The sequence below is a fragment of the Polyergus mexicanus genome, unplaced genomic scaffold (assembly GCF_030449975.1).
Source record: "Polyergus mexicanus isolate NDT 795.1 unplaced genomic scaffold, iyPolMexi1.0 SCAF_9, whole genome shotgun sequence".
NCBI classification, from domain to species: Eukaryota; Metazoa; Arthropoda; class Insecta; order Hymenoptera; family Formicidae; genus Polyergus; species Polyergus mexicanus.
Window position 1 is genome coordinate 6,671,819 of NW_027223329.1, and position 26,161 is coordinate 6,697,979.

Sequence of the window (26,161 nt, forward strand, 5' to 3'; positions counted from 1 at the left end):
ATAAATATTCGAATTGCCTTCCATTGACCCGCAAACACTTACGAATTCGTTTTGGAAATAACGACAAGACATCCAGCAATTCTCTTTAGATTTTTCTGCATGCTTCTTTTATTCTTTCTTTTATATCATCTCGACTTGTTGGTTTTGAAGCATAAACCAGTTCTTTAATTCAACCTCAAAAATAAAAATCCATAACTGTAAAATCTAGGGACCTTAGTGGCCAGCTTACTGGTCCATTTCTCCCAATCCATCGATCATGGAATCTTTACTCGAGAACTATTCTAACATTTCTGGCGTAATGGGCTGAACAGCCATCTTGTTGGAACCACATGCTCATTCTAATATTTAAAGGCACATTCTCTAGGAGCTGCGGAAGGATATTCAGGAGAAAGTCTTCATAAACTTCTCTATTTAGTGTCCTTTCGAAGAAATGAGAACCAATGATTTGGAGATCCAGAATACCGCACCATACGTTTAAACTCCACACATATTGATCATCAATTTCTCTCGTCCAATGGAGATTATTTTCGGCCCAGTAATGCATGTTATGTAGGTTTACATTTCCATTACTTTTAAAGATTGCTTCATCAGACCACAGAACTTTAATGAAAGAAACGATCAATTCGGAGCTAATTCTCTGCCCAAAAGCAGAAATTCATGCGGTTGTCAAAATCATTCTCATGAAGAACCTGATGCAAAAATAAATGATAAGGATACATTTTCGCTTTGTTTAAACAGCGCCAAACAGTCATGTTATTCGAACCAGCATTAATAGCTAATCTTCTTGTCGAATTTTGAGGATTTAATTGCTGGTAAAACATACAATTATTTCATTTCTTACTGGACGTCTAATCTGTTCATTTCCATGGCTTGCATTTAGTTGTATGGAACCTGTTGATCTTACACGATTTGCCAAACGTTTAAATACGTTGTAAGAATGATGCAGCCTATCTGGATATTTTTCCGCGTACAAACATGCTGCCCTTCTAAAACATCTTTGACTTTCTCCTTTTTGTATAATAAATTGAAGCATTATAAAGAACAAAATTTTAATTACAATAAAAAATTAGTATTACAGATACAAAACGATTTTCAGATCATGGAACGTGATAAGAAAAACAACAGGCTATATTCGGATAAGCATATTCGTCGTCTAGTCAAAAAAAGAACTACTTTCGATTTGAACAGAATTTGTGGTGAATCATTAGCAGTCTCGGAAAGAGAACTTTGTAAAAAAGTTTGCAATAATAACGAAGAACAAGTAGATGTTGTACAGATTTCAAAAGTAATAATTTGTGCCTGTAAAAAATTTCCTTCCGCTTGTAGTTCGAATCAATTACTTATTCCGTCAATAGACAATTGCATTGATGATGACCACCATCAACATATCAAAAGCTTCTTCATTGCTGAACATCATAATAAAAATTAATGAAAATAAATATAAAACAAATCAACATGGAAAGATTTCACTTTTCACTTAAGGAAAGATTTCAAATTTTATTCCACATGATACGAAACCTCACTTTAAAATAAAGAAAACTTTAATGTAATATTTACAATAACATAAACCTAATAAAAATAAATTGTCCTTGAACAAGGAAAAGTAAACATTGTAACACAAGTTACAGGATAATGGAAGGCAATTCGAGCATTTATGAAAGAAAATTAATTATTTGCATTTTTCTTGTAATTGATTGGACGAATTAAAAAACTTTTCCTACAAAAGTTGTTTCTTTTTAAAGGTTCTATCCTGATATCTCACTCGACCCTTTTTCCTATTAAAAAAAATGAATTTCATATCCGTTTTTCCAATTTCCCCGCTTTTCCGGGAAACACGAGTGTCACCATTTGATTCTTCACTATAGCTTTTACTATAAAAATTTTTTCCCCAACTTGCTACGACAAGCCGTTTTCCAAAAAAAACAATTGATACGGGCACTCAGTTACACCCTATATAATGGTACGCTATCATTCGATAATTTTTATTATTTTCAACATCTTTTTTATCAGTAATCTTAAAAAATAAATTTTTGATTCCTAAATCTTTTTCCCTTTTATTTAATTTTTAGAAAATAAACACAAAATAGAAATATATTTATTTTTAACAAAATTAGTTGAGTTAAGAGTAAGTACACATACTTATATTTTTCAATCATTTATGTTGGTGTATTTAATGTATACTAATGGCAGCAAACTGCAACGTTATTTCATATTTTTTCTAATTTTTATCTTCTTGCATATTTCTTTTATTTTTATTTTTTTATATATTTATATATATTTTTTTCATATTTTTTCTGATTTTCATTTTTTTATATTTTTTCTTATTTTTCTCTTTTATATAAAAAAGATATCTTTGGTATCTCTGAAAGACATTGAAATAAAACAAGCGAGAGCTTTATTAATCTTGTGCTTTTGGTTCCTGCCAAGTCAGAATATGTAGGCATTATGACAGAATTTTAATTAAAATTATTGTATTCTGTTTCTTAAAAATTCCATTCCTTACCGACGCAAATTATACCGTCAGGTTGTACCATCGGAATCTTCTCGAAAAGGCAGATGCATCGACCGTCGCGGCATTCCGTTTCTCTTACTCGTCTTTCGCATTGCTCGTGAAAGAAACAGGACTCGTTCACGTTTGCCGCTAAAAAGATTTTTAATATGTTTGTTATTAAAATACAGTTGTGGAATATAAATTAAATTACTTTAATAAAACTAGGTTATTTTATGATATGTAAATGTTAAATGTTTCATATAAAAAGAAACACACACACACACTCGCACGCACGCATGCACGCACGCACGCACGCACGAAATGTTCATTTGAGAATTTTCCACTCTGTTTATTTTTCGACTAATTTTTAAAGAGTTCGATCAATTCAATTGCTTTATCCTCTTCATAAGAATAGCTAAAAATCTTAATCATACGAAGGAGATAAAAGGCAATCAAAAGCCAGCGCGGTAATTTGTGTGCACATGTTTTATTATAATCAAACTATTGTACATTGATATTTTGATTACGTGATAGACAAAATCATAAAAAGCGTACGTTTCGGTCCCTTTTTTTAAACCATCCTCAGTGCAATTACAAAGTATGTATATGGAATATATTATAATTATATCAAAAATGTGACAGTAACAATACGCAGAACAAAAGTGAGTCACCCATGTTGTCAAATGGTAAATGTTAAGTAATATAGGGTGCTTTCCCACTACGACACAAGTCGACACAATCGTACACAGCTAGAATGATGTGTTCGACTGTGTCGTCGCTCAATTGATTAATTAAACTTATAAATTTTGTTAATAAGATAAAATTGTAACTATATTATACTTAATTTACGTAATTTGATCAGTTTTCAATCTCTTCTCTACATATCTGATAAATAAATTAATAACTCATAAAAAATTTTTGTTAAAAAATACTAACTTTTACAGCGAAAATATCTTCTGCGAGTTTAAATTATTATTACAAATCGTTGATCTTGTTTATGGCTGCTCAAATCGTTGATATACACACATATTGAGCATATAGATCGAACAGTGTTCCAGCTACAAGTCCACACTGTATAACACTGTGTCACACAGTGTATCACTGTGTTCCGGATAATTATTTCAAATAAGGTCTTTTCTGAATTTTGACAAATATGATCGGATCTCTCGGTAATACTCTTTGTTGTGACCCCAACAGTGGGGAGCCTCCCATCACCCCCACTCCCAAAAAACAAAAAACCCCAAAATTACCGAAAATTAGGTAATTATGCACTATAAAGTCCACTCCACAACCAAACCAAATTTTAGTTTTAAATCAGAAATAGGTTTGAGTTAGGTTATATCTTCCAGAAGTGGAGCTCTCCCATAGGGAGGAGAAACCCACTGTGCCCACGCATCTACTTTACAAAGCAAAGCAAGGTCCATTCCACGATTGTTATGTAAATAAGAAACTGTATGCATGGATGCAGTGGGTTCCGCCTCCCCCCCCCCCCTACGAGGGGGCTCCACTTCCAAAAGATATAAGATAACCCAAACTTATTTCTGGTTTAAAACTAAAATTTGGTTACACATTCCCATCCATACAACAATTGTAGGGTGGACCTCGTTTTTCTTTGATAATATTTAGGGTTTTTCGGTTTTTTGGGAAGTGGGGGTGATGGGGGACGGGCTCTTCCGACTGATTATCACTGTTGGAGTCACAACAAAGAGTTTTACCGAAAGATCCGATCATATTTGTCAAAATTCAGAAAAGACCTTATTCGAAATAATTACCGTGTTCCGTAGCTGGAAAGTACTCTATATTTCGAGACAGAAAGAGACTGTCAGATTCCATATACTTCGTAATTACGCTGAGGATGTTCCAAAAAAAAGGGATCGAAATGGTTTTTGTGATTTTGTCTATTACGTAGTCAAAATATCAATGTAATTTAATTGTAATAAAACATGTGCACACAAATTACCTCGCTGGCTCTTGATTGTCTTTTATCTCCTTTGTATGATATATTCATAAGAGCCTTTATTAGTTAATCAAAAATCTTAAATAGCACAATAAGGCAATATTATATTAATACATTTAAGATTAATAAAAATGGAAAAGACTAAATATTAAAATATAAATAATCAATAAAATGAGCAATAAGAGCCAAATCTGAGATAAAAGGCGCAAGAGTGTTTTTTTCAAAACTTTTTAATGATTATTAGATCTAAAGATTTTGGTTCTATTTTTTATTTCGGGTCATCCTCAATAAATTTAAAAAATTTAAGAAATGTGGATGTGTATTGTGCAATCAACGAAGCAATTCATTCCAGAGTCCATCGCGAAACTTCGATATCAAGAGATTTCTATTGGCTCAAAAAGATAATTTTTTAAACAATTATTAACAAAACAGAAAGACTCTGATATGAAAATCAAGAGTCACGGTAATGTCTCGCGCCAAGTCACACGAAGCAAAGATCGCGCGCAGCAACAGCGAGGCATCCCGGGTATCTATACGTGAGTTGGATAGTTGAGAGTACCTTAGATTATCAAATCTGAATAACGGCTGAACCGATCGAATTCTTGATAGGCTTAATCGATAGTTTGGGTTTGCTTTATATAAGGAAAGTTTCTTTATTTTCGCTCTACATATTCTATAAAGCAGAAATATTATGAAGCAAAGCCAAAATGTGGAAATTTTTATTTAAGAAACATCACCGTCATCATCATCACCATCATCATCATTACCGTCACCATCATTATCCTCTTTATCGCTACATATGTACACAACACATGCAATAGAATATAGTGGTATTATGCTACGTATATACATGTACACAACACACATGCAACAATGGTAATGTATTTATATCCATTGTAGTTGGATTAGGTATATCTCATTTATATTAGAGAAAAATAAAACATTACAATTTATACTATGTGCAAAAACAGAAGAAAACATCGCAATACATATGTGTATAAGAAAGAGATGTGTGTATTCTATAATATGTTTATTATAAGATATGTGTATGTGTGTGTGTATTCTATACTTGATTCAACAATCCAGAAGTATCATGAAGAATTTTGCAGCTTTACTTTTTAATAAATGAAAGAGTGCTACACTATATAATATTGCTCTCTGGGAAATATAATGTTAAATACCTATCAAAAACCAGTATAGATAACTGTGAACATTAATATAGACATACACACACAAGAATCTAATATATTTAAGTGCATTTGTCAAAGGAGTGTCATCATATAGTTATTCGTCATACATCATATATAACTACAAAAAAGTATAAATAACATTGATAAAACGCAATCTGTAAGGTTAATGCATGTCTTATGAATAATTTATTAATATACATTTATTTTTTAGTGGAACTAGAAGAATTTTTCAAGCTGTCGATAAAATTTTGAAAAAGCCTGTGACATCATGTTTATTGCAAATCAACATATTGTAGTCAATTCTTTTTCAATGCTAATACATTGCTTGAAATAGATGAAGCACATTTCAGTATCGCTAATTAATATAATAGATCTGTTACATTATATTTTTTCATCTGTCGAAATGCTATTTGATATACGTATACAGGGTGAGTCTTTTTAATCTTAATAGGCAAATATCTCAAAACCTGTAAGTTTTAGAAGGAAAGTTTTTAGACAAAAGTATTTGGTTCTGAGGGGGAAAGAAGATAGGAATATTAGTTAGACCTTGGATGGCATTGTTAAAGTCATATCAAGGTCACATTAAATTTTTAAAATTAGAACCTCTATTTTTATTGCATATTCTTGTAGCTTATCTTGAGAGCTTTTCGAAACACTATAACAAAGTAATTTTTCATTAAGTATTTTTCAAGTTATTTTATTTTATAGTCATTATATTTTAATCTGACATATTTTGATATAAAAAATAAAATATCTCGTAAAATATTTAGTTTTCGATAATCTTACCATAATACTTTTATGTACAGAATAATGAGACAAATCAAATAGTATAAAAAAAACAATTGTTTTAACAAAAAGTATGTGATTATTTATAATGATTTTTTTAGTTTAAAAAAACAATTATTTGTTTTTTTTACACTAATTGATTTATCTCTTTATTCAGTACATAAAAGTATTACGGTAAGATTATTGAAAACTAAATATTTTATGAGATATTTCAATTTTTATATCAAAATATGTCAGATTAACATGTACAATAACTCGAAAAATACTTTATTATAATGTTTTTTTTCGAGATAAGCTACAATAAGATGTAAAGAAAAGAAGAGATTGCCATTTAAGAAATTAAAAATGATCTTCACGTGATTCTGACAATGCTATTTAAGGTCATAATAATATTGCTATGTAATGCGACATATATGTAATTCCTATATAAAACTCTACAACTTTTGTGTAAAACAGTTTTTTCTGTAACGTAACCCATCAAAGATTTTAAGGAGTCCCGGTCGTTTTTGGACACTATATATGTATATTATATGTATGTATGTATGTATATGTATATATGTATATAAAAGACCTGAAGAGATAGAAAACAAATAAATAAATAAATTATATTTTGGAAGCCAAAGATTATGTCTGTAAGACGTTAGGTGAAGCGTACTAACAATAAGTACTAAATATGACAACAAAAAACATAAATATTTCTTATTAGTTTTGTATATATTTAATTCTCTTAATTTTAGCCATATATTTTTAGCTTAAAATATTGAAGGAATTAGAAAAAGCGCCGTTTAATTCCAAGTGCATATTATTGAAGAATAAATCCGTTACACCATATGAGATTAAAGTGATCCGTGCTGAGTAAATTTTTGTAAATATTTATCTACATTATTTTATACTGCTATCGTACAGAATAATATGATTCGTAACAAAATATTTATAATAAATATTAGATTTTCGATAAGGATCCTAACTTACCATGTCCGCATTTATCGAGATGGTTAGTGACTTCAAATTCTTCTTTGCAAGCACAAAGTTTTTTTTTCGGTTCGCAGTAAGAGTTTGCAAAACCGCATTCATTATCCTTCTCACAAATATCGCCAAATTTTTTTGATCCTCTACTAGACAGATCTGAAAGAACATACAATTATTAAAAAATAGATAAGTACGAATATCTTTTATACTAACTTTTTTTTATTGTTTTATGTTAAACATTTTTACACGTGCGTAACCATACCAAGATATGATTACGTATCGCTTCTATCATATTTCCGTTTAGAAGAAATAGATGCCAAATTTAACGTCTCTAACTACATAAAGTTGAAAACAAAAATTGAACATTCTGCGTACTATTATGTACTCTATGTTACATATGTATAAAACTCTCATTGCAGCAATTTATGTATACAAAAAAAAAAAAAGATTTTTCTTAATTTTCTTAAACACAAATACAAACACACACAGGTACGCAGTACGCGCGCGCACGCGCGCGCGCGTGTGTGTGTGTGTGTGTGAAGATATATCGTAGGAGTGTATCACGTAATATTACAAATTGTTTTTTCTGAAACTACATATTACAGGTAACAAAGAAGTTCTTTTTGCAATTTTTATGGTTTGTTGGGGTCTTTTAAATGGTAAACAAAATATCATTGTCAATCTCTAAAAAAAGTTTTAAAAAATACTTCCTTATTTTTTTAAATTAAATAGTATGTAGATTGCTGCTTTTTTAAATAAATTTTTTTTGATATGACAACATTCACTTAAAATATTTTTTCATATTTTGCATACTTAGAGTTAAAAAATATTTTTCAGTAACTTGAAGAGCGTTTCCTAAACTATAACAAGTTTGTTTACAAACACTTCTTCAAAACACTTATCAACAGATCCGCTAGCCCTAGTTTAATTCAGTAGGAACATACAATAGTTTTAGTAGGTCACTTATTAGAATTTAAACTATGACGGAGACTGGATTGCTCTCTAATCGCAATGCCATATAAAATTTTCTGATGTATCGCGCTGCAAACATTTGAGCTACTTGACGATAATTTTTTTAGCGTTCACCTAATTAATATTAACTAATAACATTTACACACATCAAAGTTTGCCATCCTTGCTTTAAGGAATCGGGTGGAGTTCCGAAAATGGCCCGGCTCCGATTTTGATGAAACTTTATGAAAAGCTTCTTTTCAGGTTCAAATGAAAAATTCTAAAAAGAATTTTGACGACTCCTACGAGAAAGTTATTTTTTAAGAGAAAATGGTACTGAATCGATAAATATTTACATTAGCAGATTTACATTTATACTTTGCTGATGATCTTAACCTTCATATATGTTGTAAGGGTGAGGTTGCTGATTAATATTCACTTTGTTTTATTTGGCGGTCTTGCATAGTTTTTGAGATATTTAACGAAAAAGGTTTATCGAATTATAGGATTTAACATGGATTTATTTTTATATTATAACTTTCTGAGCGAAGCGAGGTTCATTCCATATCGCCCTGTGCTTCGGACGCGAAACTAAATCGGAACTAGGTTTGGGTTAAGTTATATCTTCCGGAAGTGGAGCCTACGGGGCGAAACCCACGTGTCCACGCAGATACTTTACAACGCGAAGCGAGGTGTTCATTCTATAATTGTTATGTGGATTGCCTATTTTCTGTATAATTACCTTTGAAAGTTATAAATCCATGTAAAATTGTATACCTTTTTAAAAAAAGGCGTTAAGTACACGCGTTAGTTATGAAAAACTGTTATAAATTTATTAAAAAAAAATTTCCTAGAAAAATAATGATAAAAAAAAGTTATTATTATTGCGCCAAATGAATAAAAATTTATGCTATAAAATTTATTTCTTTTATTATTATTTAAATAAAAACATTTTAACTAAAAAGCTGTTATACAAAGTAGTTGTTTTAATTTCTTAGAAAAATAATGATATCGAAAAATTATGCCAACTGAATAAAAATTTGTTATAAAATTTTTTCATTTCATTATTTCCGTCATTAAGAAAAAATATATTTAATAGGTCACAATATAATTAAAGTAGTAGGGCGTATAGCTAAAATAGAATTATTTTATAATTAACTAAATGCACAGTATACATACATTTAATGTTTTGGGATATATTTATTGAAGGAAAATTTCTCATAAACTCTAAGTCGCATAAAACAAACTTACACCAAAGCAAAGTATAAAAACTTGGCTTGCCCGAGTCGCATTAAGACATTTTATAGATATATACATTATTTTGATGTAATATATGTGAATGATAATATATATAGATAATATATAATGTATACGTATTTATAAATTAAAATTTTTAGTAGACTCATAAATCATTATATATTTTTTTGACACATGCTTCTTGTATAAAACTTAATAAAATTTTATGTAAATTTAAAATGTAAATAATTATAAAATGTAAATAATATTAAAATGTAAATAAATTACACAAAAATTTTCTTTAAATTATATATTCTGTAAGATAAACTTCGTAAATCAAAGGAATCCTAATCGCATTAAACATTGATTATGAATTGATATTGTAGCATATATATATATATATATATATATATATATATATATATATATATATATATATATATTTTCTGAAGTAACATATGTGAATGATAATATATGTAGATAATATATATAATTAAAATTTTAGTAGATTTGTAAATCATTATATATATTTTTTTGATACATACTTTTTGTATAAAACTTAATAAGATTTTATATAAAATGTAAATATTTAATATAATAATACTTTTATTATATGAATGATGCAAGTAATTTTCACATAATATGAGATATTGTACAACACAATCAAATTTGGGACAATGTTTTAATGCGACCTAGGCACGCGTAGTTTTTATGATTTGCTTTGGTGTAAGTTTGTTTTATGCGACTTAAAGTTTATAAGAAATTTTCCTTCAATAAATATATCCCAAAGCGTTAGATGTGTGTATATTGTGCATTTATTAGTTAATTATAAAATAATTCTATTTTAGTTATACGCCCTACTACTTTAATTATACTGCGATTTATAAAATATATTTTTTCTTAATAACAAAAATAATAAAATAAAAACATTTTATAACAAATTTTTATTCAGTTGGCATAATTTTTCGATATCATTATTTTTCTAAGAAATTAAAACAACTACTTTGTACAATATAACAGTTTTTTTAATTAAAATGTTTTTATTTGCATAATAGTAAAAGAAATAAATTGTATAGCATAAATTTTTGTTCATTTGGCGCAATTTTTTGATATCATTATTTTTCTACAAAATTTTTTATAAATATGTAACAGTTTTTCACAACTAGCGCGTGTACTTAGCGCCATTTTTTACCTTTTTTTAAAAAAGTAAGTTTTTAGGGATTATATCATTTTTTTTTACTATATATAATTTTAATAATATATAAAGCAATCAAGTTTCTAATAGGCTTAATCAATAGCTTGAGTTTGTGTATTATAAAAAGTATTTTAAAAATGATAAAATAAAATTAGAAATTGGCAATTGAAGCCAGCGCCCTATGTAGAGCGTAAATGAATTAATCAATAATATTGTATAAGTATTTTAACCAAAAGTGTTTTTATTTTAACTCTACATGTTCTATAAATAATATATATGTATATATACAGGGTGTCTCATTTTAAAAGTTCCACCCTCATAACTTTTCAGGATCAACGTTTGAAGGAAAACGACTCGAATAAAAGTTGTAGGGAACAAATGGGGCTATTTAATAGTGATTTTAGATTTGACATTAATGGTCATTTTCAAGGTCATTTAAAAGTCAACTTCCATTTTTTAAATGGGAACTTCTATTTTTCATTACATATTCTTATAGCTTATCTTGAGAGCTTTCCAAAATACTATAATAAAGTATTTTTTCATTAAGTACTTTTTGAATTATTTTATATTTTAATCTGACATATTTTGATATAAAAAATTAAATATCTTGTAAAATATTTAGTTTTTGATAATCTTACCGTCATACTTTTATGTACAGAATAATGAGACAAATCAATAAGTATAAAAAATAATTGTTTTTAAGAAAATTATTTACAATGTATTTTTTTAAACAGTTATTTGTTTTTTTTGCATATATATTTTATATATATGCAAAAAAAATATATATGTAAATATACAGGGTGTCCGACAAATAAGTGACCAAATAAAAGATGGAGATAGATTGGGTCAAACTGGAAAGAAAAGTCTTGTATCATTTTTTTCTATAACGTCTAATAAAGAAGTTATTATTGAGTAAAGTCTGGCTTATCCGCCTAAAAAAAACATCACAAATGTAAAAAAAAAGCGCTAAGTATATCTTTCTCCAATCAAAATAGTCCTTTATGAAAACGTCATCAAAAATATTATTTTTTCAAAAATTGTATTTATTAATTATATTTTTTACCTTTACAAAAATGAAAATCCATATCATAAATATTATCTTTTCAATAATTATATTTATAAATTATATTTTATCTGTATTAATAACATGGAAAAAAACTTAAAATATTAGCATCAAAAAGAAGTGAAATCAAAAAATCACGCTAAGTAAATTTAGAAAAATATAATGCATAATATTCAGTTGAAGTATTTTTTATAACTAGAGTAGATCTATTTAATGTAAGATGCAGAAAATATAAAAATTGTGAAATTTTGCGTTCTTTTATCTATTTAACATTGCATTCTATTCTATTTGCAGAAGCAAATAAAATGCAATAAAATATACGTATATATTATATATGGCATAAGAGAGGGTGTAAAATTTAAAATTGATCATACAAATGTATAATTATTATACATATATTTTTAAAATATTTATGTACATATATACAAATAATAAATTATTTAGATATAAATAATTATTCATATTTATTTAATTCAAATATACTCAAACGTATATTCAAGAAAAAAAAATACAGGACACAACAAATTAAATTTCGAAAATTAAAAAGTTAAAGTTAAAAAAAATAAAAATTAAAAAATTAGGATTGAAAAAATAAATATAAAAAAATTTAATGCAAAAAATTTAAAGTTAAAAATAATTAAATTCAAAAAATTTTATGCGCAAAAAAATTGAAATTAAAAAAATAAAAGTAAAAAAATTTGATGTGCAAAAAAAATCTTTGCGCTGTTATGTAAAGTTTTTTTAGTCAGTATTATATTTTATTCATAATGTTAATTTTAATTGGAATAACAGCGCTAAGTTTTTTTGCACATGAAATTTTTTACTTTTATTTTTTTAATTTCAATTTTTTTGCGCATAAAATTTTTTGAATTTAATTATTTTTAACTTGAAATTTTTTGCATTAAATTTTTTTATATTTATTTTTTTAATCCTAATTTTTTAATTTTTATTTTTTTTAACTTTAATTTTTTAATTTTCGAAATTTAATTTGTTGTGTCCTGTATTTTTTTTTCTTGAATATACGTTTGAGTATATTTGAATTAAATAAATATGAATAATTATTTATATCTAAATAATTTATTATTTGTATATATGTATATAAATATTTTAAAAATATATGTATAATAATTATACATTTGTATAATCAATTTTAAATTTTACACCCTCTCTTATGCCATATATAATATATACGTATATTTTATTGCATTTTATTTGCTTCTGCAAATAGAATAGAATGCAATGTTAAAAGAACGCAAAATTTCACAATTTTTATATTTTCTGCATCTTACATTAAATAGATCTACTCTAGTTATAAAAAATGATCCAACTGAATATTATACATTATATTTTTCTAAATTTACTTAGCGTGATTTTTTGATTTCACTTCTTTTTGATGCTAATATTTTAAGTCTTTTTCCATGTTATTAATACAGATAAAATATAATTTATAAATATAATTATTGAGAAGATAATATTTATGATATGGATTTTCATTTTTGTAAAGGTAAAAAATATAATAATTAAATACAATTTTTGAAAAAATAATATTTTCGATAACGTTTTCATAAAGGACTATTTTGATTGGAGAAAGATATACTTAGCGCTTTTTTTTTACATCTGTGATGTTTTTTTTAAGCGGATTTCACATATTTTTTCAAAGTATTTTATAAGATATTTTACTAACAGCAATTAGAAATATTTATTAACACTAATATTTTAAGTTCTTTTTTCCCGTATTATTAATAAAGAGATAAAATATAATTTCTGAGAAGAGATAATATTTTTGATGGAGATTAATTTTTATTAAGGACTATTTTGGCGGGAGAAAGATATACTTAGCACTTTTTTTTTACATCTATTGTAACGAGAAAGACGAAAGATATACTTACCCAGTCAGCCAGGTCTGTTCTAACAGATATTGCCAAGTGCTTGCTACAAATTATTGTCAGCAAAAAGGCTACAAATTTGGTACAAGAGTTGTTATTACCGATTAAGCTGGCAGATTGCCGGCAAGAATCAAGCAAAGCTTGCTAACATAACTACACAGCAAATTGGCGGCAGAAACCGAGCAAAGCTTGCTGACATGACTGACATCAGATTGTCGGCAAAAACTGAGCAGGATCTGGAGTGCGCAATCTGATGGCAAATTGGCAGCAAAAACCGAACAAAATCTGCAGCTTATTACAAAGTATTATAAAATAGTTCAGTCGCTTATCGCTATGCGGCGCATTATTCATTATCTATACCCGTATTCAAATTCTTGTCATGAGTGTATATAAAGCCTACAAAATGCTAATAATATTATAATATATATATTTCTATCAGTTCAATTTTTGACACAATTCTTATACAGGAAATTCAGATATTGAATTGATTTTTTGCAAATCGGACAGATAATTGTTTGATTTTCACTTATTCAAACAATTTCTGTCCAAAAAGATCTTTAATTTTATAAATTAAGTTATTTGAATTTACCTATATGTTTTAACATATTAATATATGATTTTATATAATGTCTAATTATCTAATGGTCATTTTATGACCAAAACTTATCATCATTTTGTTACTTAGGGTTAAGGCTTTAAATCTATTTAAATATATACTTTTATATGAATGGCCAAAAGCTGCAGAATTTGTTCGGTTTTTGCTGACAATCTGCTATCAGATTGTCTTGCGCAGATCTTGCTCGATTTTTGCCATCAATTTGACGTCAAATCATGTCAAGCTTTGCTCGGTTTTTGCCGTCAATTTGCTGTCAGGTTATGTCAACAAGCTTTGTCACCAAAACACAAGCTTAATGCGGACACAGATGGCACTGGATTTGTTACCAAGTTTTGAGCGAATTTGATGCCAATTTGGCAACAATTTGTTATCAAATTGCTTACTGGGTATATATATATTTCATTTATTATATATATTTATTATATATTAACGGAAGACGCTATTGCGTTTCTTGATTTTGCTATACAGGATGTTTCATAATCCCCATTTCGAATTATTCTATACTGCACGGAAAGAATGCAGTACATTTTCATAAATTATGAAAAATTATTATTTAATATATTATTAATTTCATTTTAATATTTATGACATACATGCGTGCGTAAGTATTTATGCGTGCATGTGTGCGCGCGTACGTATACGTGCGTATATGCGTGTATGCGTTACGTGTGTGCGCGAATTGTGTGTGCGCGCGTATATAGTACGCGTATATAGTATATATGTGTGCGTGCGTATACATATCAATGAATCTGGAACAATATGGCGTCTTGCGAACAAAGCGACATACGTCTAGCGGCGTATCAGTGAACCTGGAAAACGGCCTAGCAGCATAGCCTAGCGGCGTATCAGTGAACCTGGAAAACGACCTAGCAGCATAGCCTAGCGGCGTATCAATAAACCTGGACAAATATGGCGTCTCGAAAAGTGACACCTTTTTGGCCGAAAAATTCATATGAAATATCGAGAGCTGTACATCAAGTGCAAGTACCAGTGTCATTTTGATATTATTATATTCGGAAAAATCAATGTTCTCGATTGATATGTTCATCTCTCGAAAGGATGGTCCGACGTATGAGATATTTCAAATTCATTTTCTAAAATTTTCAAAAAACGTCCTCACTCCGGTAAATGATACACGGTAGCGTCTGTTTACAGTAAACAAAAAGACGACGAAAGATATACTTAGCGAGACGCTACCGCGTCTCTTGATCAGCGCCGACTTTTAGTCGGACGCACGTCGGTGAGCCGCTCGCCTGATAGTGTGCGTCGCCATAGCGACGAGTGCTCGCGCACAAGCGACTAAAGGTAGGTGCTGATTGAACAGACTTACTCAAAATTATCTCCTTTATTAAGCGTTATAAAAAAAAATGGTTCAGGACTTTTCGACTCAGTTTGATCCAATCTATCTCTATCTTTCGTTTAGTCACTTACTTGACGGACACTCTATATATATGTATGTATACATATGTATATGTAATATATGTATACATATACAGGACGTCCGATAATTTTTAACACGCCCGAAGAGTGAAGATAGATTGGCTCAAACTAAGAAAGAAATTCCTATACCATTTTGCGATTTTCGTAATGTTTATTGACAAATTAATTAAAAAAGATCGACCAATTCGTGCGAGTATAAGCGCGCAGCAAAAAAGGACAACCCAAAAGTAGACGCGCGACAAAGTTTTAGGAAAAGCGCTCTACAAATATCAATAGTCACGTACGAGCGGTACATAACGATGGATTCACACATCCTAGCAACCACATATTAATATACCACCCATATCATTATACCACCCATATCATATTAATATGCCACCCATATCAGATTATCCTTTCTCACCGCGCGGTAATACTCACGCAAATTGTTCGATCTTTTTTAATTAATTTCTCAATAATTATTACGAAAATCGCAAAATGATACAGGATTTTTCTTTTCAGTTTGACCCGATCTACCTTCACACCTTAGATGAGTCAAAAATTATTGGACACCCTGTATAGTATACATACATATATACATACTTATAATACAAGATATATCGTATAAAATATTAAAAGTTTTCTCCGAAACTATTACAAGTAACGAATTTTTTTTTGCAGTTTTCATGATTTGTTGGAGCCTTTTAAATCACAAACAAGATATTGTTCTAAATTTCTTTAAAAAAGCTACCTTATTTTTTTAAATTTCTGCATTTTTGAATAGATCTTTTTTATATATATACATATATTGAAGTTTCAACAAATATTAGGCAACTATTCGGTATTCTACCTATTCGGCAATGTTTTTACTATTTGGCCGAATATTGAATATCAATCTACTATTCGGCCGAATATTAGTCTACTTTTTGGCCGAATACTGAATAGTTATAAATGTAAAATTGAAAGTAAAAGTAATTAATAGCAGCTAATAGATTGTTGCCACCTCAACTGCGGATGCGTAGTCTTAATATGCTCAAGTATCTAATTTATTTATTTATATATCTAATAAAATAACATTAAATAAAACATATTTATTATTATATAATGCAGGGAGGCGCAGTCGGGAACGCGCCCACTGCATTGTTCTCGAATATTTTATGTTGAGCCGATAACGCTAAAACCGTGCCTAATATTCGCCGAATATTTGGTATTCGATATTCAGTCAAATATACTATTTGTTGCATCTCTAATTGTGTACACACATACACACACACACACACATATATGAAAGTCGATTAGTCTGAAAACTATACTGTTCTATTTAAACTATACTTACATATATATGTATATATATGTATATATATATATATATGTATGTATTTATAGTTTAAATAGAACAGTATAGTTTTCAGACTAATCAACTTTTGAAAAATAAAGTACATATTAAAAACATTTATTATGCCTGTTTGTGTGTGTATTCGTAGCTACTTTCAATAGTATTAACAAATGACATATAATATTTAAAAAAAATCTTTTTATTATTAGATTTAATAACAATTATAATTTAATTAATTAAAATTTGAAATTGTAATTTAAAGTTCTTGTAACACGCGCGCGTTTATCATTTTTTGTTATTAATAGAAATTATATTAATTAAAAATATAGATTAATATTTTTTATTATCGAAATATATATAAATTATATAAGATTTAAATTGATGCACAAACACAAATTAAAATAAGTCATTATAAAATAGTTTATAAAATAGTTTATATTATATTTAGATAATATAAAATTAAATGATGATTTCAGATTAATATTATTGTATTATAAATAAAATATACCTAATATAAGCAATTTTATCAAGGAAATTTTTTAAATATTTTTTTATTATATATAATTTTTTAAAAATTTTAATCTTTATTCATATATTCTTTTCCCATAAATTGTCTTAATTGCATCATGGTGAAAATTATCGGAAAATATTTAATATTCTAATTGTAAGATTCAAAAATCGATCTACAGTGACTGAAAATATATAGAATTAAAAGTGCCGACTATTCGACGGCGCGAAGTTAAAATGGCGTCAGGCGGGTCAATCTATACATTAAAAGTGGGTCAGTTCACTATGGCACGTTGCCAATGCTCTCACATGCGAAAACTCCCACGCCTACCCTCGTCACCACCGCTGCCACCTCAACTACCCTTTTTTTTCTCTTGAATTACTTTCTGGCATGCATACGCCTAAGCACTTGAAAGCATATACTCGTGCACATTTGTGCTAGTCTCTTAATCGACTCAATGTCAAAAGCCGAACTAAGAGTAAGCGATTCATTGAACATTTATAGCTTAGATACTTATAACTAGACAGAAATATATAGCAGTAAATATATTAAGTATAATATAGGAATAATATGTAAAGTATTGGTATATCTCTCTTAAAATAAAATTAAATTGTATTAGCAGTTGCTTTATTAGATAAATATTTAGGAAATTAATTAATGAATATCATGGAAAACTTCATTAATATCTAATGTTTAAAAATTAACATATTATTTTTAAAATAAACAATTAAAGTAATACAAACTTTCCATTGTGAAAAATTTGATTGTGATTTTATGTAAAAACTTATAATAAAATTACACGGTAAAATTTTTCTATCATTGCTGTAATTGCTTTTTTAAAATAATGTGATAATTTTCAAATATTAGATATTAATAAAAGTCTTCGGTAAGAGTTCCGTATTTGACCTCTATTCTGTAATATTTAATGGCAAATTCATTATCGTTACACGGCGCAGCTATTTTTCAATATGTTTTAGCTGTGCAATGACACGTAACAATAACGACATCGTCATTACGAAGTTAGAAAATAGACCTATAGGATATTAATAAAATAAAACATTTTAGCAAAATATTTTTAAATTCTAATCTTTTTTCATATGAAAATTTTAAAAATTATTCATTTAGCCAGATAATTAAAATTTAAATATCTCAAAACGACGTTTCCACACATTTATACTTGTGGTATTCGATTACATTTAATATATGCTACGTGCTTGTAAAATTTCATCAAATTTGGACCTCGGTCGGATACGGAACTCTTACTCAGATTGTAATTAATTTTAACAACTTCATTAAAATGATTAAATCTTAGTTTTAAAAAACTAATTAACATCGAAAACTAAGCCTTTAAATCGTCTTTAATTTTGATAAAGAGCAATCGCCGAAACTGAAGCATGTATTGTATATTATAATTGTCACGCGCGATGACCTACAATTTTATTATAACAGTAAAATCTACAACTAGGTAACCATTATCAAGAGATACGGTAATGTCTCATGCAAAGTTTATTTAACGAGGCCCGAATTGATTAAGTTTTTAATAAGCTTAATCACAATAGCTTGAGCACGCACATACGCACGCACGCACACGCACGCACATGCATATGCACACAGATTTGTCACATCATATCAAATACAACAAGCTAAGTTACAAGGTATGATATTTTATATTACATATAGGCCATTATTTATGAAGTGATCCACCTAAATTTTCAAAGTTTTCCGATTATTGCACAATAAAATTTACACAAATTGTAGTCCCATTAAAAGTAAAATCGTTGACGAAACCTTTTGACCCGCGGACTTTCTATTAACAGGGACTTGAATTTTTATCATTTGGATCGTTGCATCCAACTTCAAACGCTGATAAGTTCCAATAGACTATCATGATTTAAAAAAACAGGTAGTGATTTTGAAAGGTCGTTTTACACCCTTTAATCTTATAAAATCAGTTTTTGAAAACGTCAAAAAAGTTAAAGTCAAAACTTATTTAAGATTTTCGAAGAACAAAATAAAAATTGTTTTTTCTCATTTGGACATCTTTGATTTTCTTTTAAAAAATCTTATAAAAAAGTAGAAATCTTCCCCTTTAAAACGAGCTCAGGATCAAAATGGGCAGACTTTTAGTTTTCAAGATACAGTCCGTTTTAGGATCGAACGCGTTACCTACAATGCAGCTCGAACGCTCGGACGTTGCAAGTGCAAACAGATGATTTGGTCAGTCCTATTGCTTGTGGCCAGGTGTGGTGACCTCTCTCATATATTAAATAAATAAAATATTACTAAATACAAATAGAAAGAGAAATATAATTTTATCGACGTTATTTCCGATCGATGCAATCTGAAAAATCTAAAGTACAAATTTTATAACTGTAACCAGTTTTCTAGATATAGTTTCTCAATCAGTCTACGACATACACATACCAAGTTTGCATATAAATAGATAAATAAAAAAAAAAAAAATTTATACCAAAATATAATGCCTGGAAAATTTACATTGTGATTTTCAGTGATTGTCATTATCTTAGTTATATATCTTGTTTACAAAAATATAATTTATACGCAATATTTTAATTAAACAAAAATATCAGAGTAAAAGAGAGAAAAAGAGAAAAATGAAGAACGTGAGATGTATCTCTTCTGTATCACATAACATATATGTTGTTAACTAAAGTATTGCGTATAAATTATATTTTTGTAAACATGATATATAACTAAAACAATGACAATCGCTGAAAATCACAATATAAATTCCCCAAACATTATATTTTGTTATAAATTTTTTTTTTATTTATCTATTTATATAGAAACTTAGTTTGTGTGTGCCGTAGAATAATTGAGAAACTATATCTAGAAAACTAGTTAAACTATAAAATTTGTATTTTAAATTTTTCAAATTGCATCGATTGGAGATAATGTCAATGAAATTATATTTCTCTTTTTATTTGTATTTAGCAGTATTTTATATATTAAATATAAGAGAAGTCCACGTCTGGCCACAAGCAATAGGAGAATAGGACTGACCAAATGATCTGTCTGCACTTGCAACGGCGCTCGAGCTGCACCGTGGGTAACACGCTCGGTCCTAAAACGGACTGTATCTTGAAAACTAAAAATCTGCCCATCTTAATCCTGGGCTCGTTTTAAAGAGGAAGATATCTACCTTTTCTAAAGATTTTTTTGGTAATTATTTATATTAACGGACACCTCGCTGATGACCTTGACCTTGACATATGTTGTCAAGGACATAATCCTGAGTAACTTTTCCTTATAACTTAATTGGTGCTCATTGTTTATTAAAAAGTTATTAACAAATAAAGTTTGAAAAATAAAACGTAATTTTTACATGAGTTTGTAATTTCTATGCAAGAAGCGAGATCCATCCGCATCAAGACGTTGTACAACTTAAATCAAATTTTCAGAAATAGATTTGGGTTAGGTTATATCTTCCAGAAGTGGAGCCTCCCCTGGGGAAGGGGGCGGAACCCACTGCTTTCACGCATATACTTTCCCATTCACACAACAATCGTGAGGTGAATCTCGCTTCGCGTTGTAAAGTATATGCGTGGACACAATGAGTTTCACAAGTTTCGTTATGTCAAGGTCAAACTTACTATTCTTTTATACATGTTGTTCGAAAATTACTTGGTGGTATATGGTACTTCTCAAACTTTATTTGTTAATAATTTTTGAATAAACAACAGCCGCCGGCTAAAACCTTCGGAATGTTGATCAGGGTCACCTTGACAACATATGTCAACATCACTATGCTGCGGGGGTCGGGTCTTAATATGCATAATTATCAGTATTTTATTCATTTTACAAACAATTCCATTTTTGTACATCCAAAAAATACAACAAAAAATCTACTTTTACGTGTTTTTAAATCTTCTATTATGTTGTATTAATTTCTTAGATTTTACACTGATATGAGTTTTATGTTAATGTGTCATTTTGTAAGCTTAATCATCAGTGGTATTTATGTCGCAAAGAAATGCAATAATACAACTACTGCAGTGCTTTGAAACATAATATCTCTAATATCGATCATTCCTGCGGGGCATAACAATAGATGTCAAGGTGATCTACGAACGCATAAGTTGGAAATTATGTGTAGCAATAGATAGAAAAACAAATTCTTGTAACTATAAGATCAATCGTAAGGGTATAAAAAAAATATTTTAATTTTGCATTTTGATTCTCTAAACTCTTAAGCATCTTTTAAACTTTTCCGTTGTTTGAAAAGGCATGCACGTTTCGTTAAGATCGCGAACTCTTATTTACGTCTTATCTCTCGAGTTTAAATCAAGCGAATATGAGAAGAATATTAATCTTAATCAGACTCTTGCAAACAACACAAAACTTCAAATTATTTCGGTATTTCTTTGTGAACTACTTATAGCAATAAATAATAATAAATAAATGTTTTGCAAAAAGTAATTTAGATACACGTTTACAAATATTATAAAATTACGAGAACTTTTTAGAAGCACTTACATTGAAAAATATCTACAATTAATGGATAAAAATCGCACAATAAAGATTAATGAGAGAAGGAGAGAGTATAATTGAATATTTTATTCTCTTCATTGCTTAATCTAAATTTTAATTAAAGTGTAATAGTATTTGTTGTATTGTATATTATTATATCTTCTTTTAAAACCAAAATTTCTCCCGTGCAGATCGGCAGATGCTTCGTGATATTTTTTTTTTTGGAAACAGATTTCCTATTCTTCTTATATTAACAAAAGACGTAACAATACATGCTTCATGAATACATTCAAAATTTTGTATAATAAATTTTACTTGAAAAATATGACAAACTCACATTTCAAATGTACAAATTAAATGTCACTTTCAAATGGCATCTCGTCTGATTTCCTTGAGAATTATTATAATAGCATAGCAAATAAAATCATCGATATACATATATAGGGAGCACCAGTATAAGTGACTACCCCTTATTATCTCTTAAATTAAAATATATCATACACACAAACACACATACACACAAACACACACACACACACACACACACACACACACACACACATATGCATACACACGCGCAAACATGTACGCATATACGCATACCCAAAAACCACCCACTTACACACACACACACGCACACGCATACGCTCACGCACATGAAATAGTTTTAACTAAACTCTATTGTGAATATATTGATCACTCACAAAAGTTATCTATGTTCGGATCAGATATATGCATACACTTGTTTACAATAATATAAATATTTCGGTATAATAAAAGTAGTGTTGTAGCGTTGTTCGAAACAAATACAATGATGTATGATTTGACGATTATTTTAGAAATTAAACGCCAATTGTATCGGCTTGAAATTTTGCATTTAGCTATTAACTTTTCATTTTTTATCATGCATGGCCAATTTCCGACTTCTTCATTGATGATTGACATGTCATCTACATTTACTTATGTACTCTGTATGTAACATTTTTTAAGTTAATCTTGACATACTATAATACTGTGACAAACCGCGACGGAAAAAATAATACGTGCTACATGCATGGCATAAATAAATAACAGCTGTATATACGGGGAGAAGGGCTGTGTTATGTTGTTTATTGATTTATTCGATGTGTTTTATACTTAGCGCCCTACATACGATATAGTTTGGATTATAATGTAACAAATGTTACATTATAGTCCAAACTATATCGTAACCGTTTTTACGTTCTTGATAAAAATGTAATTTCATTCTGCAGTTTTGAAAAAAGAAATTTACATTCTGTGCCCAAGCATTTTAAGATATTCATGGATTTTTACTCATTCTAGAAGTTTCTATGATATTCACACAATATTTGCTATTTTAACAGTTCATTAATTGTTACTAGACTGAATCTCGAAAAATAGAATTGTTTTGGTAATATAACGTTATTTTAACTTGATAAAAAATGATATAAGTGGAATCGAAATAAATGTTCAATCATTTTTATGCAGTTTTATTCTTGGTAAATATAAATGAATTACTCTCAACTGGGCGACTCACATATAGACACACGGTATAGATATCGGTATATATATTCGTCTCGCTGTGTTCTGTGCATGATTGTTTGCTGCGCATAATTGCTACGTATGACTTGATGCAAGATACTAGCAAGCGCAAGCGCAGTTGGCAAATAGTGTTAAACAGAGATACTTTCTAAAATATGCATATCTTTCAATTTTATTATGCTCATTGTCAGATTACATAGGTCTCTCCACTCTAATAGCATCGTTTACATGCAAGCCACAATTATCTATTTATCTAATGCAAAGGAATTCAATTTATACCCTATGACCCATTGATATACTTACAGCATCATACTAACATAAGTAAGATATGAATCGAACGTACAACAACATATCTCAGTTAATCATTAATAATATCTCGAGCTATTCTAAATATATGCAAGAAATACTGATCTTAACTTTGCAAAATCGATAGACAATTTACCGTTTATCTCGTGGAATTATTTCAATCACACATACGCTACCTGATGATTCTATTTCGATATCGCGGAAACTAATCGATATATTTTAAGATTGGCTTGGATGCTATTGTTAAGGTTGATGATCAAACTAATCGAACATATAAGATATGAAACTTCAACGCGGAATTTTTGTAAGATATTCATTTCGCACGGCGCAATTAATGTTTTTTTAAATTCTTGTAATTACGTTTCGCAATATGAAGAAAGTTTGAAGCTTTGGATTTTTGAAAAATTAACATAAAAGTATGATGAGAAAATTTGGAGTTTTGGATTTCTACAAAGATTAATACAGGATGACTCTAAAGATTACAAACAATCTTCAGGAGCGTATAGGAGGATCGAAATATAGCAATTTTCAGCTAAGAATCCATATTTTCTGAAGTAATCCTGTAGGCCTATTCTCTAACTTTGTAACGATGATGTCGTTATCGTTACGCGTCGTTGCGCAGCTATTTTCCGATATGTTCCACCTGCGTAACGATAGCGAATTTGTCGTTAAAAGTTACAGAATAGAGCTACTGAATCGGTACAAACCTGACTTAACGCCTCTTGATTACTTCTTTTGAGGACATATCAAAAACCTCTTTATGAGATACCGGTGGATGATCTAGAAACACTTGTAGCCAGAATACTTGCAGCATCTGACGTGGGTCCGGGACATGCCTAGGGTAAGAAAGAGTGCTTGTATCGACTCAGGATTATTTTGGAAAATATGGATTCCTAGTCAAAAGTTGCTATCTTCCGACTCTTCTATACGCTCCTGAAGTTTGTCAGTAATCTTTAGAATTATCCTGAGATAACGTTTCAGATTTTGATATTGCAGATATGTATATATTTTCAATTTGTGACAAACAAAATGTAACGTAACATTTGTATAACATTAAAAATTGACAAATCAGCAAAAAAAAATGCCAAATATACAAGTTAAATGTGTGTAAAACATTACCGAGATATATCACGTGGGCGGAAGAATTTTTGTATTACAACGTGTTGATTATTTAGTTTAATTTCATTATATTACTCTACATTTTTTAAACTAATATTTATTTTTTATTTTATAACCATCTATTTTAAGATAACTTTAAAATCAAAATAGATAATTTCGTAAGTTTTAATGCATTATTATTGCCGCTTTAATATTCTATTTTTAATGAAAATCATCAAAGCATAAATGTATTGAGAAACGTATTAACATGAACAAATCGAATTGAGCGAGTTCTAAATGTAAATTGTTAATAGAACGTTAAACCAATAGATTTTCAGCAAACAATAGGAAGCGCAGAATATTCACGTATTCTTTCTGAACAAGATAGTCTACAAAAATTGCGTGGATCAAAATAAATGAAAGATAAAAGATGTCGGAAAATTAAATAGAATCTAAAAAATGCATAAAAACAATTTAGAGCTAGGCGAAATATTAAAACTATGTAAGCTATTATCTTTTATGATGATTAATTTAGATAAAGAAAAATAACAGACAGATACTAGAACGATTACAAACTAATAGATAAAAATGATAACTTTTCATTTTTGAGCAATAAAATAAAACCATTTCTACACCTTTCGAGAGATTATGCTCTAATATATTTTCCATATTTTGGATTTTTAAATGCATGGATTACAAAACATAAGATTTTTTTAAATATATTCGTTAATAAGAAGTTTGCATTATATTAGAATTTCTTACGTATATTATAAAAAAGTTCTTTCAATTTTTTATTTACGTAGAAACTAATCTTTTTCTTCAAACTAATCCAGATTCTGTAGCACAAATTACAACTGAAAAACAATAATTATCGATCTTCATACATGCTCTGAGAAGAATATTGATTCATGTTACTCTTATTTTAATCCGTGTTCGTACATAAATTTTGGAAAAAAATATATACCTTAATTTAATTTAATAATAAACCTTTACATTAGAGCATATCCTCTTCAATATTCTTGACCTTAGTGTTGTTAAGATGACGACTCAATGAGTAACATTTAAAAAGTTCCAATAGTCGCTTATTGTTTATTAACAAGCTATTAACAAATAAAAATTCG

The 26,161-nt window shown here is 28.7% G+C and overlaps 1 protein-coding gene across 2 annotated transcripts in view; it reads right to left on the minus strand.

Moving 5' to 3' along the window:
• The window catches only part of Jus (julius seizure), a 57,757-nt gene that overhangs the window by 24,305 nt on the left and 7,291 nt on the right, over nt 1-26,161 (minus strand). For both annotated transcript variants that reach the window (XM_070301053.1, XM_070301054.1), the window contains exons 2-3: nt 7,397-7,549; nt 2,504-2,641 (exon numbers count right to left, since the gene is read on the minus strand). In XM_070301053.1, the coding sequence (XP_070157154.1) occupies nt 2,504-2,641; nt 7,397-7,549 (291 nt within the window). The remainder of the gene's footprint in view (nt 1-2,503; nt 2,642-7,396; nt 7,550-26,161) is intronic.